Below are 18,632 nucleotides of genomic sequence, written 5' to 3'. Positions count from 1 at the left end.
CGTCAATGTGTTAATTTTTCATAACTTGGAGGAATAATTACTAAGCAAAAGTCGTCCCTGGGAAAAGCTACCCTGCATAACATGTTGATTCTACTGCTAATAATTCAAATTATGAACTAAAACTTTTTTTTTGGCAAGCAACTGTGCTTAAATATGCATAATTAAAATAGAAAACTCCTTAAACAATTTTACACACACATACATTTCAGTAGAAACTTTTTTTTCTAACTCTTCATGTTGCTCACTCAACTCACGAATAACAGTAAGAAGCTGTTGATTTTTTGTTTGAATTTCTTCAATATCTCTGCAAAAAGAAATAAAATTTGCATATATATACACACAGAGAATATATACAAAGATAACTAATAACAATAAAGAAGCAAATACATACATGAAGGTGAAATAGTTAATCTGATTACAATTCCTATCTTCCAAAGTTAGGTTAAACTTGAAGAGAAATATTTATTCATCCCCTTTAGAATCAAATAAGAAATATTTAAACCAGTCGAATCTCCCTCAAAAGTAGGACTCTACATAAAAGTGTTCTGCACTATTTTACCTCACAGTACCAAGTAATAAGCAGCCCCAGATCTATAAATTTTGAACCCGGCAACAAAATCTGTAGGGTCCCTCCCCAACAGTGTATATTTGAAACATTAACAAGTCTTAGTGCTAGTTTTTATATCAATCTCTAGGGCGGTTGGGCTCTTTCCTCAGAAATATCAGCAATAAGAGTCAAAAAAGTCTACAACTTCTCTATATTATAACATATTTCAATTAAATACTTTTAGAATTATAACTTTTTACTTGATATCTGATTATAACTGCTTACTTCATGAAAAATTTCAACAAATAAGTCTCCTGCTCTTGTTTTTATCAAAAATTCTAACAGAAATGTTGTTGTTCTTTCCAGAAAGACAAAGATTCTAAACATTTAATAAAGCCACAAGTGAGGAACCAAAAAAGAAATCATGGGGATTATGACTGCCCCCCCCCCCCTCCCTTAGTGATCAAAATATAGCATAAAACAATATTTGGAGGACATATGTCGAAAAAGTGGCCTTAGACCCTCTATTTGAACCTTAAAGTTGCCCATTGCCCCCCTTCTGATAATCCCCTTTTAAAACCAGAAGCTGGATCCACCCTTCTAAAGTCAGGGAATATATATATATATATATATATACATACATACATACTAAGAAAAAAACTTATTTTTTTAAACAAATTGCTATAAAAAAACTCACCTAAAAGTAACCAAATGTCGCGAAATGACTTGATCTGCAGTCATATCATTAGTTGAACTTACTTCTTCATCTTGTTTATTATGAGATATGCTACCCCCTCTAGCTTCTTCCACTTCTTTTAACAAAACTTGAACCTACAAAAACAATAAATAACCAACCAAATGCTTTTAAACATTAAAAATTTAGAAAATAGCTAAAAACTTAAGCTATTAATTGCTACTAATGACACTTTAATCAAGTTTTGGTGCAGGTTACATAAGAAAACATCTAAAGAAAAAGCAATGCAAACATAATAAATTTTTTTTATAAATATACAAAAAAATAGAAAGTAACTAAGCAGTAAATCACTACAGCTAAGACGGAACTACATGTAATATACCGACAGCCCAGTCATCAAATCCACTGACGGCAATTTCATCCTTCTAATGGTATCCTCCAAGGAAGAAATTCCGGTTTCTGGATATGATAACCGGGCCATTGGTATATTGCATGTATAAACAGCAGCTGATCAAATCATTGTTCATTTTGAACAATTTTTCAGCACATCATTTAGCAATGCTTAGGGATTTACCACGGAATTTTTACCGAAAAAAAAAAACAATTAATTATTACTTGTCTGTTTAAGTCCAACACTTGTGACTTCAATCTTGAATTCTCCCTTTCAAATGAATTACTAATCCTTTTTGCATCATTCCGTTCTTCAAGCAGTTTCTCGTAATCCTAAATACAAAAATGGAAAACGTTGTAAATGACAATAAAATGCTCCACACCTCAGAGTGAAGTGATTATCAGTTTAAGCAGTATCTTAATGTAATAATGCAAAAGCATAGTAAATACAAAGTCAGGGCAAGTTCAAACAAGCTTTTCAATGAATAAACAATGTACTAGATTTTAGTATTTTGTATCTAATTATTCAACTTACTGTAAGTGCAGAAGCCAACTGATTTTTAAGGCAAGATATTGTATCTTTTGATCTTTCATATTCTTGCATGCGTTGATTGATAATAGGAGTTTTCTCTTCAATCTCCTAAAAACAATTAATTCTTTGTTACAATTTGATTTTACAATTATAAAATGTAAAAAAGTACACTGAAAAATAAAATAAGTAATAACAAAGTAAAATAGAATAAACAAAATAAAATGACTTTAAATTTGAAAATTTGAATAAAATAACTGAAAATGACTTTTTTTTAACATTAAAAATTAAAAACCTTTTCGATAAATACCTAAATATGTACAACAGTGTACAAAAAAAAGTTGTCAGAAAAACACTTAATGAATGCTCATAAACAATACATTTTTACCACAGAAACTAAAAAACCTACCTCACAGTCAAATTTTTATGCAATAAAATTTCAACATTTTGCTAGGAAATGTGAGGAAAGGGGGAGGGATTCCAAAAAACAAGAACAGCCCTACTGCTTTCAAAGCATGTAGCATATAAATTTAATATTTGTTTTTGAATTACATGTTAATTTCGGACAAAATTGAAAAATTATTTGCCTTTTTTTTACTAAAAACCACCCTTTTTTTCCCTAAATCAAGTTCATGTTTAGGTTAAAAATAAATAAATCATGTTTGGATTTGAAATGTAAATTAAGAAAACAGAATTCATAAACAAGAAAACTCACTGAAACGATATTTTTCAATTCTTGTGCAAGAGAAGCATTTTCGCTCCGCTGTTGCTGCAATTCTTCTTGTGCCTTAATATATTCCACATACAGCTCAGTTAAAGTCATACCAGAATGAAGAACTTTACTAGTTGCGGCAGCAATGGGAAATATTTTCTCAACCGTATCTTGATTCAAAACTAAAAATTACATCATTTAAAATGCTCAATATTAAAACATACATACATTTTAAATGATTTTTAAAAATAGAACTACTTTAATGAAAAAAAAAATAAAATATCATTTAATGACCTTGCATTACAGGTCTGATATCAATTGCAAGATGTTTTAAATCATCCACATTTGAAATTAAAACATTGATGGTATAAAATTTATGTTTTGTAACATTGATGTCTTGAAACATAAGTTCTTTCTTCTCTCTCTCTCTCTCTCTTTTGTATATTTAATAAATGTGCATACATTAATAATCTCAGAAAAATGTTCTTGTGGAAGAATTGAATAAATTTGGCAGTGTATCTGTAATTATTAATTTATAACTATGTTACATTAAACTGCCAAAACAAAGTCAATAATAACGAAATATTTTTTAAAAAATTCAAATTAAGTATAACATCAAATACATATCAACAAGAATATGATATTTAATTTTATACTTGAATAATTCAAAAACTAAAAGTGCAATTTTCAAAGATCAATACAATCTAATTAAGTAATATTTTTTTAATAGATAGGGCAAAAAATAGAACAACTGATTAGAAACAGTATAGGGGGTTGTCAGTGTGTAAAATAGTTATTTACAATTTCATCTTTAAAGAAGACATGATGGGGTAAACATTTCCTACAGTGTCATTTCAGTTTTAGAAACTTTTTAAACAACTTAGGTATTAGGAAGTACTAAAATCTAAGGACAGCCTGTTCATTCATATATGACATAAACCAATTGGATAGATTACTTTGAGCAGCATCCTTGGCTTTCTTGAGATCATCCTTCAGTTTATCTATTATTGCTTGTTTTTCATTCAGTTGATTTTTATAAGAAATTTCCATTTTCTGACCCTGTTTTTCCATTTCTTCATAGGCTTCATTTGATTCTTTTAATAACTTTTGTGTTTCTTCAAATGCTCTCATCAACTCTTGAACACGCTGCTGATTGTCTTCACTGGCTTTCTGAAATAAAAGTTAAATATGGAAAGAATAAATTAGCTAACACATGCAGATTTAGTTTAATGAGAATGAACTATAATACACGCACTTCATAAGAATCAATTACATTTTTGAACTAATTACATATTTTGAACAATGGTTTGATTAATATAAGCATAAAAAGAACAAAATTGCACAATAATATTAAAAGTACCTTATTATGAGTAAGAAAGGTAATGACAGAAGGTAATGTTCAAATACAGTAAAACCTCATCAATCTGGACCCTATCAAACTGGACTTTGCCTTATTTTTACAGCCATTTATATTTACATACTGTAAAAAAAAAAGAAGACTGAGTGCAATAATGTATTCTTGTAGGCTGTATTTTGTATTTTTGTAATTTTCTCTTCATTCTTTTGAATTCAAAATACAATGTTGACTGTGTACAGTAGTTTATGCACCTTGCCTCAATTTACAGGTTATTTTGCTTAATTTGTACTTTCATTAGTTAGGACGACCTGGAGCCCCTATTGGTCTGGATTAATGAGGGTTCTACTGTAGCTTTATATGAAGGGCTAGGAGAAAAAAATAAAGGAGCATGACATTTATTGGATCAGAAATCTAGATTTCTATAAAAAAAAAGTCACTAAAGATATTCTCCTCAGCTCTTCAACAATGCTAAAATATAAATAAAAAAATTTAAATTGAATAAACTAGAAATAAAAAAGAGCAATACATTTTTTAAATATAAGAAACTCATTCATTATTTTTACTTTATGAAGTTCAATCAACTTTGTCTGAGCATTCAGTTCCATGTTAAATTGTTCCTCAGCTTTAGTATAAGCTTGGTTACGTAGTCGAACTTTTTCTGCCAGAGCTTCAACTCTTCTGTCTCTATCCTCAATAAGTTCTTGGTAACGATCTTGTTTAACCTGAAGCAACTGTATCTAAAAAAGAAAAAACTGATTATTATGCATTACAACTATATGTGTTAAAAGATGCATTTTATATCTTTTTAATTATTTTTTTAAAGAGATTAAAAGTTGAAACTTAAACAAGGTAAGAATTTTATTTTCAATGAAACATCCATGCATATGCAATTTTATTAGTTTAACTAACTCACATCAAAGATTTATTCACGGTACAGATTGAGCCTTTTTTAAAAACTTCCATTTTCACCACACTGTTATTTTTGGCCTTTAAGATGCACACTGATTTCTCAGGGAAAAATTTATGAAAAAGATTCACGTCAAAGTTTTTTTTTCTTTAACAATACACACAACAAAAATATAACTTATCATTCCAAAGGTAGCAAAAATACCAGTGCTTGTTCATTGCAGAATGTTAACAAGTATTATCAATGCTGTTAAAATCATAAATGCTTTTCATATTTTACTGCTTAAATCAGTGACACTATTAACATCAAATAAAAACAAGGATTTTTTAAGCCTAAACAAGGAGAAAAATGTAAACAGAATTTGCTTAGGCAATCAGCTTGCACCTTTAAAAATGTAATTATATTGACCCATATGACACAACCTCATTTTAGGATTAGTTTTGGAAGAAAAAAATAGTACATCCTTCTGGGTTAGAAACAGGATTATTTTAAAGGTTTTATTTTTCCCTTAATTCATAAATTATTACCCCTCCACTTGATCAGGGGCTGATACAGGATTTCATTTTAGGGGGGGGGGCATGGTCAGAGGTTTTAGTGGGCTCAAGTACTATTTTCTGAAAAAAGTCAGAAATTTTCGGAAACTGTGAGGAAGTTCGTTTTTTATCTTCCTTTGCCTGAAGCTAGATTGTAGCTGATAGTGTAAAGTCAAGGAACCATGTTTTTTTCTTTTTGCTGTTAAGGTTAACCATTACAGAGGAAACAAATTTCATAACCTTTTCATTACATATGATGAAGCTACCACTTGATTTTAAGTAAGTTCCAAGGAAAAAACCGTATTAAAAAAATAAAAAACTTTTTTAAAGGAAAGTGACAACAAGAGTAAAAGGAGGTGGTCTCAAATGGTGTCAAAGATCTCAAATGGTGGGCGATGTCTTGTTTATTTTCAGGATAGCATTACCTGTTTCAACAATTGCTTTGATTGGTCATTGACTACAAAATTTTCACTAAGACAGAATGAATTTTATGAAAAAAATTTATTTTATGAAAAAAAATATTCACAAATCGAATAACAATTGCTTGTACTAATGCACTATATCAACTAATTCCTTTATACAATGAGTTTCACATTTAGTCATTCATTTTAAGGAAAGGTTTTTAATTAGTAAAATGATCTCTAGGCGAAGCCTTTCACATTTCGACCTCAATTAGTGAAAAAGAGAATCATCCAAATTTGGTCTCAAAACATTTCCAAGGGATAACACCAACCCCATCCCTTCACATCTCATCTTTTAGCCCAATATTGATTATTGAGTTTTTATAAATTCAATACCAACAAATTCCTGAGGCGGTCAAACCCTGATCCTTTTCGTATAACGATTAAAGATAGTCTAAAGTGTGTATTCAGGACATCAACTTTAAACTTTAAAATCCCCATCTCATTGTCTCCAAATTGTCCCCATTGTCTCCAAAAATAGCTTGAAGTTGAGTTTTTGAAACTTAAACTTCAGACAAATTCTAACACATCGTTCAATAAGTCCCGAGACTAACAATGAAAACAACATTTTTTTTTTTAAATCATTTTTATTCGTCAATATAATCTCCTTTTAGAGTGACACAATCTTTCCAGCGCCTTTCCAATATTTCTATTCCATGCTTATAGAAGGATTTCTCCTTTGCCTCAAAATAGGCTTCTGTTTCGGCAATGACCTCCTCATTCGAGCCGAATTTTTTTCCCTGGAGCATTTTTTTCAGATCTGCAAAGAGCCAGTAGTCGCTAGGGGCTAAATCTGGCGAATACGGGGGGTGGGGAAGCAAATCAAAGCCCAACTCATTAATTTTTGCCATTGTTTTCATGGACTTGTGGCATGGCGCATTATCCTGATGAAAAAGGATTTTTTTCTTTTTCATATGCGGTCGTTTCGCCGCAATCTCCTCCTTCAAACGTACCAACAAGTCAACATAATAATCGCTATTGATGGATTTGCCTTTTTCCAGGTAGTCAATGAAAATGACGCCATTTGTATCCCAAAAAACAGACGCCAAGACTTTTCCAGCAGACTGCTGCGTTTTTGGACGCTTTGGGCGGCTTTCTCCAGCCATGCGCCACTCAGATGATTGCCGTTTCGACTCCGGAGTGAAATGGTGTATCCACGTTTCATCCATGGTCACGTATCGGCGCAGGAAATTTTTTTTTTCGTGATTGAATATCAATAAACAGCTCTCTGAGTCGTCAATTCGTTGCTGTTTTTGCTCCATTGAAAGCAATCGCGGCACCCACTTTGAAAAAACCTTTTTCATGCTCAATTTTTCATGAAGGATTTTAAACACGCTTCCAGATGATATTTGTATCATTTCTGCAATCTCACGGACCTTCACTTTGCGATTTTTCATTACTATTTTTAATGTTTCACTCACAATTTCCGGTGTAACGGCTTCCAATGGCCTACCCGAACGTTCCGCATCATTTGTGTCCGTACGACCACGTTTAAACTCAGCAAACCAACGACAAATCGTTGATTTGGATGGACAGGAGTCCTGGTAATGTTTTTCAAGCCATTGCTGGGCTTCTACGGTGTTTTTGATAGACATCGGTAAACGATATTTATCCGCGTTCTCATTCCTAATGTAATGTAATATAAAATTAACTTTATTCAAATTAGATTAACTTCTCAACTCTTTCGGCACGTGTAGTTTCAGTTTTAGGTTGGCATCCTTTGATGCCCAATCATATGCAAATGAGGCAAGTATAAATAGTGAACGATTCCAATCGTTCTCTCTCTCTTCTTTTGTGTTCGTCAGCCTCTTGTGAGTTAGGTCCGATAGGTGTTGGGGAGTTGCGAACTCCGCCTCCACTTATGGCCGGGTTTTATTCTTAAGAACTTATTTTTGTTAGTTTATTTATTTTAGTTACTATGGACCAATAAATTTTTGGTAAGATTTTAACAAGTTTCCAATGTTCATTTCTTCACATTAACATTTGATTCTGCACCTTCCACTGTGTGATATTATCTCTGCTTGTATAAGCATGTAACATTGTTGACTGACTTACGAAATTTAGCCCTTCGGCTTTTTGTTTAAACATCGTAAGTTATCATAAGGGTTATGGGCCCAGCCCTACCCAATTGTATCATAACAATTACGTGTTCAGTATCATGATGTATTAAGATGTTTTCGAATTGTCAGCAGAGTAGAGTATTAGACTTCGTGTTTTTGTGATGAAATGGAATGTTGTAACTGACTTGTCTTTTTGCTGAATCGGTAGATGACAAGTGTTTGGAAATCTTTTCTAATTGTTTTCCCCGCATCGGCGTTGAATGAAAACTGTGAAAATAGAAGCTTTTCTTTTACTTTTTGGAAATTTGTATTGAATCTTTAAGCCATGTGTAGTGTAAACTTTTTCTCAGATGTTTCGTTTGCATTTTATGGGGGGATATAGTTGGTTTGGTGTTAGGCAGAATAGTGGCTGCTAAATTCAGCGGAAGACCTGGACTTGTTCCAGGGGGGAAGCTGTAACAGTTGCACTATTTAGGTTTTTTTTTTCGGGGATATTTTGAGATTTTGTTGGTTGTTTTTTTTGAAATTAGGTTTTTTTTATTTTTTGGCGTTTTTCGTGTTCTTATCAATCATGGCATCCCAGAGTGTTCCTATCGAAAAATTAAGGTCTGACAACTATGTGAGTTGGTCATCGGATATTAAATTTGTCCTAATGGAACGAGGTCTGTGGAATATTATAAGGGGTATTGAAAAAGAACCTTTTTCTAATGATGAAAAAAAGGCTACTGAGCAAGAGATTCGTAATTTTCAAAATCGACAGGATGTGGCTCTATCCATAATTTATTTAAATTTGGAGAAAATTTTCAAAAAGATAATTGAAAATCAGGTCAACGCGGCTGATGCCTGGAAGGCTTTGAAAGATCACTTCTTTCCTGACAATCGTTGTCAGCACATGACATTGTTTTCAGAGTTATCCCAATGTCGTATAAAAGAGGAAGAGTCGATAAATCTTTTCGCTGCCCGTACTCGGCAAATTTTCGAAAGAATTAAGGCTATAGACTCGAATTTCTCTGAAAATTATTTGATTTTTCAAATTTTGCGTCATTTGCCCTCGGAATTTGACAATATTTGTCAAGTTATTCTTAGAACTACTGCACAGGAATTCACATTTAATAAAGTAGTCAGCGAACTTATTGCCGAGGAATCGCGAATTCGACTAAAAGATGAGGACGATAAAATTATCGGCAGAGCTAACTTTGTAAAGAAACCGGGTAATTTTGACAAGAAAGGAGTAAAAGGGAAACTAATTTGTTTTAACTGTAATAAACCCGGCCACAAGCGAAATGTTTGTCAATATAAGAGGCTTGACAAGGACCTCGAACAACGAAACAGAAAGTCAAGATCACCAATCCGGAATAAGAGGAAGACGAACAAGAAAACTGCGAGGTGCAGTTCCCCATCAGTGGAAAAGGAAGCATGTAAGTACCAGAACTTTTTCATTTCCGAAGTACATCTAAATGAAGTATCAGAAGACCCTGATGAATTTATTTTCGACACTGGTTCCACCCATCATTTCGTCAACATTCGTAGTGCGCTTGAGGACTTTAAACCATTGCGAAACAAAGAAATGGCTGTAGCCGTTAGAAATGAAACTTTCCCCATTTTGGGGATGGGAACTGTGAAATTAAAGTTTGATGATACTATCATTGTTTTAAAAGATGTAATGTACTCTCCTAATCTGCGTCAAAATTTGTTATCGGGTACTAAATTCGATAAGGGGGGTGCTAAGTTTGAAGGGGGAAACGGCTCCGATATCTGGTCGAAATGGATTTATATTTAGAGCAATTTTAAGAAATGGCATTTATTTTGTAAAACCTCAAATTTTGTATAATAAATCGTATCAAGAAAGTATAAAAACAAATAAAAGTAATGATCATTTCGAAAATGAGAAAATTGAATGCTCTAATGTAGAAAAATTAGAATTGTGGCATAGAAGGCTGGCACATATTAACACCGATAGTATCAGAAAGAGCGGTGAATTTGAGTGTGTCCATGGCCTGCCTAAATTCAAAAATGTAAAAATAGATTGTGAAAATTGTAAAATTGGTAAATTTAAACGTGTTTCATTTAAATCAATAGGTAAAATACGGTCTAAATGTCCCCTTGAATTACTTCATGCTGATGTGTGGGGTCCATGTAATATTAAGGGAAATAAGGGGGAACGTTTTTATTTATCAATCATTGATGATTTTTCACGTAAATCTGCTTTGTATCCAATTAGTGAAAAGAGCAAAGTACCAGAAATTTTCATAAGGCACATAAAGCGTGCTGAAAGATTTTTAAATCTTAAAGTAAAAGCTGTTAGAACTGACAACGGGGGAGAATTCGTAAATAAAGTTTTTGACAATTATTGTTTGGATAACGGTATAAAACATGAGTTAACCAATATTTTCAGTCCAGAGATGAACGGTTTGGCCGAAGTGTACAATCGCTCAGCCGCTAATGCTGCAACAGTATTATTGGAAGAAAGCGGGCTAAGTAAAAGATTTTGGCCGGATGCTATGCTTTATTTCAATTATACTTGGAATAGGATTTGTCACTCAGGACAAACTAAAACACCTTTTGAGTTATATGGTGGACGTAAGCCAAGTGCTAGGCACGTCAAACCTTTCGGTGTTTTGTGTTATCTTGGAACACCCCGTCAGCAAAGACATAAACTTGATGTTGAAGCTAAAAAAGGTATATTTTTGGGCTATGTATTTAACACTAAGGGTTTTCGTATCTGGATTCCCGAAAGCGGGAAAATTTTTGAAAGTATAAATGTAAATTTTGATGAAAATGTTTATTACAAAGAAGCTTTTAAAAATATATCAGAGAGTGACTCTAGTGGAGCTGTGCTGGGTCCCTGTCTCAAATGGTCAAATATTCAATCAGATTCTGAAAATTCAGAAAATGATCCGAATTCCGAATCGGATAACGGAAGTGAAAGCCCGAGTACGCCGTCTAAATTCTTATCTTCTGATGAGAGTGAAAGCGAGACGAGCGGGGATGAATCAGATTCGAATTCTGACATGAGTGAAAATGGGGAAAACCCACCACGCGCCCAGCTGCGTGAAACAGAATGGGTGAGGAAAGCAATCCCAAGGTCAGATAAATCTCGTACTGATATTTATTTTTATGAGAAACATTCTTCTAAACGATTACGTTCTTTAAATGATGTTGAAAAATATTGTTCTAAAAATGCTATTTTGTTTAAGCCACATTTATTTGATTTTAATGGTAAAAATTTATATCAAGGTGAAATTTCTGATCAAACTGTTCATTTAAATTTATGTAACTTATGACTAGATGATGAAATTGTAATTCCTAAGAATTACAAACAGGTTCTTAAATCTAAGCAAAAGGACCAGTGGTTAGATTCAATGAGGGATGAATTAGAGGTTATGCATTCTAGAAAAGTGTGGGATTTAACACCTTTGCCTGCAAATGAAAAACCAATCGGATCGAGATGGGTTTTCAATGTTAAAAGAGATGAATCGGGGAAAATTGTTAGGTATCGTTGGAGACTTGTTGCTCAGGGATATGCACAATCCCCTGAATCGTACGATCAGACTTTTAGTCCGACGATTCATTTTTCATTGGTTCGATTTTTCTTTTCCTTGAAAATATCAGAAGGTTGGTTCGATTTGCAGTGCGATGTGAAGAATGCTTATTTATATGCACCTCTAAAAGAATGCATCTTTATGAGACAACCACCGGGTTTTGCAATAGAAGGGAAAGAAAACCTAGTTTGTAAGCTTAATAAAGCAATTTACGGTTTGCACCAGAGTGGCCGTATGTGGTTTTTTGAGATAAACAGTGTTTTATTGAAAATTGGTTTTCAGAAATTTGAAGAATGTAATTGTGTTTATATTTATAATTCAAGTGTCATTTTATTGTTGTATGTTGACGATATTGTTTTGCTCGCACGGAAAGAAAAGAATTTAAATCATGTTTTAAATTTACTTAGGAAAAATTTTGACTTAAAAGTTCTCGGAAAAACGAAAAAACTGTTAGGTGTTGAATTTGAAAGAACTGAGAATGGTTTGAATTTGTTTCAAACGAAATATATCATTGAAGTTTTTGAAAAGTTCAAACATTTTAATTTTCCGGTTTCATCATTGCCGATTTGTAAAGGTACTGTTTTTTCGAAATCGAATTGTCCTAATACAGAAAATGAAAAATTTTAAATGTCAAAGATTCCTTATCGTAATTTGTTGGGTTGTCTTTCTTTCATTGCGAGCAGAACGAGACCGGACATTTGTTATGCGGTCAATATCTTCAGTCAATTTCAAAGCAATCCTGGTGTCATTCATTGGAACGGTCTTTTAAAACTTCTGGGTTATGTTTTTCAAACAAAAGATTTAAAACTTAAATTAAATTGTAATAGAACCCAATTAATAGCTTTTTCTGACGCCGATTATGCAGCTAATCGAGATGATCGAACTTCACTCGGGGGGCAGTTAATTTTGTTGGATAATGCGCCGATTGAATGGCGAACCTTTAAGGAACGTTGTATTAGCCTTTCCACTATGGAAAGTGAGTTTGTGGCCCTTTGTGAAGTGTCTAAAGAGCTTATGTGGTTTGACCGTGTATTAAACGAATGTTTACGCTGGGGAATTGTTAGAAAAAGTAAAATTAAATCTGTAATGTACGTTGATAATCAATCGGCCATTGACTTTGTTAAATCTCCGATTGAAAATCACCGTACAAAACATATTGATGTAAAATTATTTTTTGTTCGTGATTTGATTCAACGGGACATTTTTACCGTAAAACATGTAGGTAGTAAATCCAATAGGGCCGATATTTTTACGAAGCCGCAGACCCGTTTTGAACTGAATCGTTTTTGTGAACAAATATTTTGTTAATTTTTAATGGTATGAAATTATTTAGTATAATAAATATAATGGGATATTAAAGTATAAATATTTTTGTAACAATTGAAATTCTTTTTCAAATTTCTCGTTGGTTTAATCTTTGAGATGGAGGAATTTGATTCAGTGACAAGAGTTTATTTTTAGAAACTAAGCGTTTTAAATAATTTTGTCATTATGAAAAAAAAATTTTTTTTGTAAAATCATTGTGCCCATCTATTTCAAAGATACTGTTTCGAGTATTTTTGTCAATTACAGTTTGACAAGATAGTTTGCAGTGGAAATGTTAATCTTGGACTTACTACTAGTTCCTTGGACTGTGGATCATCAATAGGCAAGGACTTTTTTGAGAAAGGACTTCAATCAAATAAGCGGTGATGTATTGAGCTGCAGCTGCTGATGGATGATGTATTATGATGGATATATATCCATATTTGTTTATTGTTGAATTGTTGAATTTTTGTAAAAGATTAAGCCTGGCCCTTTGTGGATTTTTTTGGGGTTATTTTTGAATCTATTAAAATTGTATAAAAATTCAAAGTTTAATAACATTACTGAATGAGAAAGGGGGATATGATAGACATCGGTAAACGATATTTATCCGCGTTCTCATTCCTAATGTAATGTAATATAAAATTAACTTTATTCAAATTAGATTAACTTCTCAACTCTTTCGGCACGTGTAAAGTTTCAGTTTTAGGTTGGCATCCTTTGATGCCCAATCATATGCAAATGAGGCAAGTATAAATAGTGAACGATTCCAATCGTTCTCTCTCTCTTCTTTTGTGTTCGTCAGCCTCTTGTGAGTTAGGTCCGATAGGTGTTGGGGAGTTGCGAACTCCGCCTCCACTTATGGCCGGGTTTTATTCTTAAGAACTTATTTTTGTTAGTTTATTTATTTTAGTTACTATGGACCAATAAATTTTTGGTAAGATTTTAACAAGTTTCCAATGTTCATTTCTTCACATTAACATTTGATTCTGCACCTTCCACTGTGTGATATTATCTCTGCTTGTATAAGCATGTAACATTGTTGACTGACTTACGAAATTTAGCCCTTCGGCTTTTCGTTTAAACATCGTAAGTTATCAGTTTTTACCCATTGAAAAACAATGTTTAATTAACACGCGAAACTCGCTTTTTTCCATTTTTCAAACTAATAACAAAATCACTTTACTCTGACCTCTATAACTCTGCTGTTTGTTGTTCAATCGACGTTAAATTTTTACATGTTTCATGTAAAGGTTATGTCTCTAGGGAAACGTGGCTAGTTTGGTACTACTAGCGCCATCTATGGGTTAGTCTCGGGACTTATTGAACGATGTGTTAAGGTAGGGATCTCAGATGTGCACGAAATTACCTAACATCATTACAGTTGGCTCCAAATTTCGTTTTTAGAAATTTCTGAGGGAAGAACGCAAATCCTTTTTTCGCAGTAGTGAAGAGCTTAAAATGAGCAACAGTTTTGAAAATGATTTCCGGTGGGGAAACCTCTTCTGAACCATGTAGTAGTATGCATGTTGGTATGCATGTAGTATTTAGTATGCATGTTGGTATGCATGTAGTATTTAGTATGCATGTTGGAAAACAGCTTTTATTTCTATTGGTACATATTTTTTTGGTTAACTGTTATAGTAATTTGTTAATTAAGCATTTTAATTTTTTTTGTGTACAAAATCTTTCTAGTTTCTGGAATTTTTTGAGGCATATTCGCAATGCTTTAGGTGAGGTTTTATGCTTTTATGTACATTATGTTCTGAAGTGTTTTGTTCATGTTTTTTTATCTGAATTTTTCCAGTTGGCGCTAAAAAAGACATGTCGTCATACATAGTTTTCTCGGCGACGCTTTCTTGGTGCCAACAGGAAAAAGTCGCCAGGGGAGGGGGATATGACATTAGTTCTGTTTCGTTTTTGTTCGAGCCGAGTTAATTTGTAAATGTGCTGTGAATAGTAAATTAGTTTATATCAGTATTTTGGATTTTATGTTGTGAAAGAAATTTTAGTTTCGTGTTAGCGTGAAACCTCGTTATATGAGGGTTTTCCGCAAATTAACCCCTTACATTAAGACAGAAAGTGTTCTGAAAAAAGCCCCCTTTTGTTAGAAAAAAACTACCTATAACAAAAACAATGAAGTGTTTGGGAGACAAAACATTGTTGTCTTTTTTTGTAAAGTTAAATAAACCAACGAACCCAAATTCGATAAACATATCCCAAGTTCCTGTATCAGACTGAGACTGCGCCACTCGTCCACCTCCGATTTTGCAACAACCGAAAAGAATCAGTTGATGAGCATTGATCTATGTCTAAATTACATTCATAATATATTTAATTTTTAACTAGATTTTTGCCACATTTTAAGTCAAGTTTTAATAGCATATTTCAGCACATAAGATGTAGATGTGCCATAATCAGATATACAAGGACGGATACAAGGGAGGGGCGATGAGGGCGATCGCCCCCCCCCCCCCCCCCCCCCTGAACCGAGATACAGGAACTTTCTTCAGGAATATTTTCGATATTAAAGTTCTAAGACCGCAATTTTACGTAATATTCGATTGTGTAAGTTGAAAGTGAGTTAGTTGTTCTTTGGAATTCTTTCGGAATTGAAGTCTTGAAAAAAATTGGCAATCATAGCCCATCTTTTTATTACTGTGGGCTAGAGCTTTCTACGTTTTTTTTTTTTTTGAAATTTAAGTTCCAAAAAACCACCTCAATTTTACACGATCTTATATGATATTAAATATCATTTCAAGCCCCCCTCCCCTAAATATTTTTCGAAAAAGAACAGAAGTGTAGGATCCCTTTGATTGCGTAAGGGTAAACGATGGGGTTCATTTTCAGTACATCTCTTCAAATGATTTTAGAAATTGAAGTTCCAAAGAGTAAAGAGTAAAATATAATCGCTCCCTTCTTGAGTACTTTCTAGATTCTTTTTTATTATAATATGTGCAATAACTTTTTAGTTAATGTTTAATCTCAACTTTTATGCCAAACAATCCTTCATTTCAGGCCCAGATCTATAACTTTCCGATTCCACTACAAATATCAACAAGACCTATAATTTTTTTTCAACTTGTATCCGAGATGCCCATTTTATTCACAGTCGCTACGTAAATTTGAACAGGATAAAAAAAAATTTTCAGCACTAATTCAAAGTTTACAGGAAATATCATACTGTTCCTTCACAGCTTTTACAAGATGAATCCCAGAGGTCAAACCAAGTGATTTACTTTAATTTTTATTATTTTAATTAAATGTTACCTAAGTTTAAGAAAATTGCCTTACGTGAGACTACATAATCTACGGTTGACGTTTCCAAAAATTTAGGGCTGACAACACATTCTAAAACCTGAAAAAATATCTAGAAAAAAAAAACTTTAATGGTTATTTCAATCATTTTTGTATGCAATTTTGAATTTTTTGGGTGGGGAGGGGAGACTTTTTGATAATTTCTGAAAATTTCAGAGTGTCTTCAAAAAAATTTTACTTGAATCCACTTTTACCCCTGGCCATGCCCCCCTCCCTAGAATGAAAACCTGTATTCCCCGCCCCTGAATATAATGCATCCTTTCCCTACAAATAATGGTGGTTGTATTTCGATTCAAGGAGTCATTTCACATTGGAATCTGCAAAAACGGTGGCAGAATTAATTGTCTTTTTTTTTTTTTTGAGCTTCAAAAATCTCAATAAGAAACATAACTATTGACAAGTATATATGAGGCAGAGAGAAGCAAAGTGATGAAAGTGCCAATATTAAAAAAATGGAGATAACCAGTACAAGTAGTGGGAAAACCTACTACTTGTGTACGGTACTGGTTAAGGAGCAAGAGATGGTGACAGTAGTATTAGTAGGTGCTGCTATACAGCATGATTTAGAAAAAAAAATTTAATGGGCCTACCTACGACCAGAACGTTAAACGCATTTTACTCAAAACTTAATAAATTCCACTTACATCCCCTTGCTTCTCACTGCCTCATGAGGGTAAAAAAATAACAGCAAATTATTCAAATTGGAAGGTTTTTTATTGAAAAATTCTAACCTCATCAGCTTGATTTTCATGCTTTGATTTTAAGTCTAAATAAAGACTAGACTTTTCTCTCTTTAACGTATGAATTTCGTGGTTTTTCTCTGCCAATTCGGTATTTAGATCTGTAATTTGTTGATGTAATAATTCATTTTCTTGCTCCAATCGCCTGACTTGATGCTAAAAAGAGAATAAGTTATTAACAAACCTCAATTGCAATTTCTAAAGATGATCATTCTGAGAAACATATTGATTTTACTCAAAACATCAGAGACACAAATTATACATACTGGGGGAGGGGTGAATATATATTACATGAATTAAAATCTAGTTGAAATACCATCAACTGTAGTTGGATATCTAAACAGTTTGAGATTGTTTTGGTTAGACATTAAGTGTGGAAAAAAACGATACAAATGAGCAACTGTATAAAATAAGAGTTGATAATGGGCATGACTAATTTTACTCCTCTTAAACCAATCTTTATTTAATAATGATGCGTGTTTCAATGGTTAGTTAGAATTTGACACTTGGTTTGAGACTTTTGCTTCTAATAACTTTTCATGTGTAGTCATATACGTATTAATATTGTATGTTCTTTCTTGTAGTTTTCATCTTTTTTTCCTTTTTTTTACAACTTTTGAACAATTTTTTTTGGGCAAGTTTTTTTTTTCTCATCGAAGTTTTTGGGTATCAGGTTTTATTCTACCTATGATCAAATGTGCCCCACCTATAGACAGGGATGTACCAGCTGAAACCCACTTTTGGAGCAATCTCAGGCACAGAAAATAATGACTTTCGAGCAGCTTGGCTCAGGAAAATAGTGACTTTGGAGCAGCCTGGCTTAAGAAAATAGTGAACTAGGCGCAGTTTGGCTGACCAAAAAGTTTGCTTTGTAGAAACTTGGAGCAAGAAAATAGTGTAATTGGAGCGGCAAAAAATATGTTTTGAAGTAAGGAACTACTACACACAAACATTAATTATATCAGGGATGTGCTGACCAAAACTCTTTTGGAGCAATCTTGGAAGAAGGAAAATGGCGAGTTTGGAGCAGCAAAACTGTGAATTTGGAGCAGCTAGGAGCAGTAAAATTGCAAATTTGAAACAGCTTGTAGCAGAAAAATTTTAATTTTGCATCAATTGGGAACAACCATGTATATTTCAAACACAGAAACATGTGATGTGATAAAATAATAGAAAAGAAAAAGGATGCAAAAACACCATAATTCCAACTACTAATTAAAGCTCTGTTAATTACATTTATTATTTTATTTATTTATTTACTTATTTTTTTCACAAAACACAAGCCCTGTCCCTGCTCTCTGTTTTTTCTTACACTTCTTCTGGTTTAAATTTAATTCACACATTTACTTTGCTTAATAAATCACTGTTTTAGTGCACATTTAAGTTATAGTGCTTTTATACTCATTTTTAAAATTTGTTTGCATTCATGTTGTTCATATGTACATATAAAAAACAAAAGATACATAGTTATTTATTCTTAAAAGTTCTCTTTTATAAGCTTTTTTTCTTCTTTTACATACTCAAAAAGACCAAAAAA

At 32.8% G+C, this 18,632-nt stretch overlaps 1 protein-coding gene across 1 annotated transcript in view; it reads right to left on the bottom strand.

The window, feature by feature from the left end:
* Nucleotides 1-18,632, bottom strand: part of LOC129227242 (nucleoprotein TPR-like) — a 128,765-nt gene that overhangs the window by 102,311 nt on the left and 7,822 nt on the right. The window contains exons 6-13 of the mRNA XM_054861755.1: nucleotides 17,087-17,251; nucleotides 4,793-4,966; nucleotides 3,829-4,042; nucleotides 2,876-3,054; nucleotides 2,167-2,271; nucleotides 1,857-1,964; nucleotides 1,245-1,378; nucleotides 203-304 (exon numbers count right to left, since the gene is read on the bottom strand). Coding sequence (XP_054717730.1) covers nucleotides 203-304; nucleotides 1,245-1,378; nucleotides 1,857-1,964; nucleotides 2,167-2,271; nucleotides 2,876-3,054; nucleotides 3,829-4,042; nucleotides 4,793-4,966; nucleotides 17,087-17,251 — 1,181 coding nt within the window. The remainder of the gene's footprint in view (nucleotides 1-202; nucleotides 305-1,244; nucleotides 1,379-1,856; nucleotides 1,965-2,166; nucleotides 2,272-2,875; nucleotides 3,055-3,828; nucleotides 4,043-4,792; nucleotides 4,967-17,086; nucleotides 17,252-18,632) is intronic.

This window comes from Uloborus diversus, chromosome 8, assembly GCF_026930045.1.
Source record: "Uloborus diversus isolate 005 chromosome 8, Udiv.v.3.1, whole genome shotgun sequence".
NCBI lineage: Eukaryota > Metazoa > Arthropoda > Arachnida > Araneae > Uloboridae > Uloborus > Uloborus diversus.
This window is presented reverse-complemented; position numbering and strand designations above follow the sequence as displayed.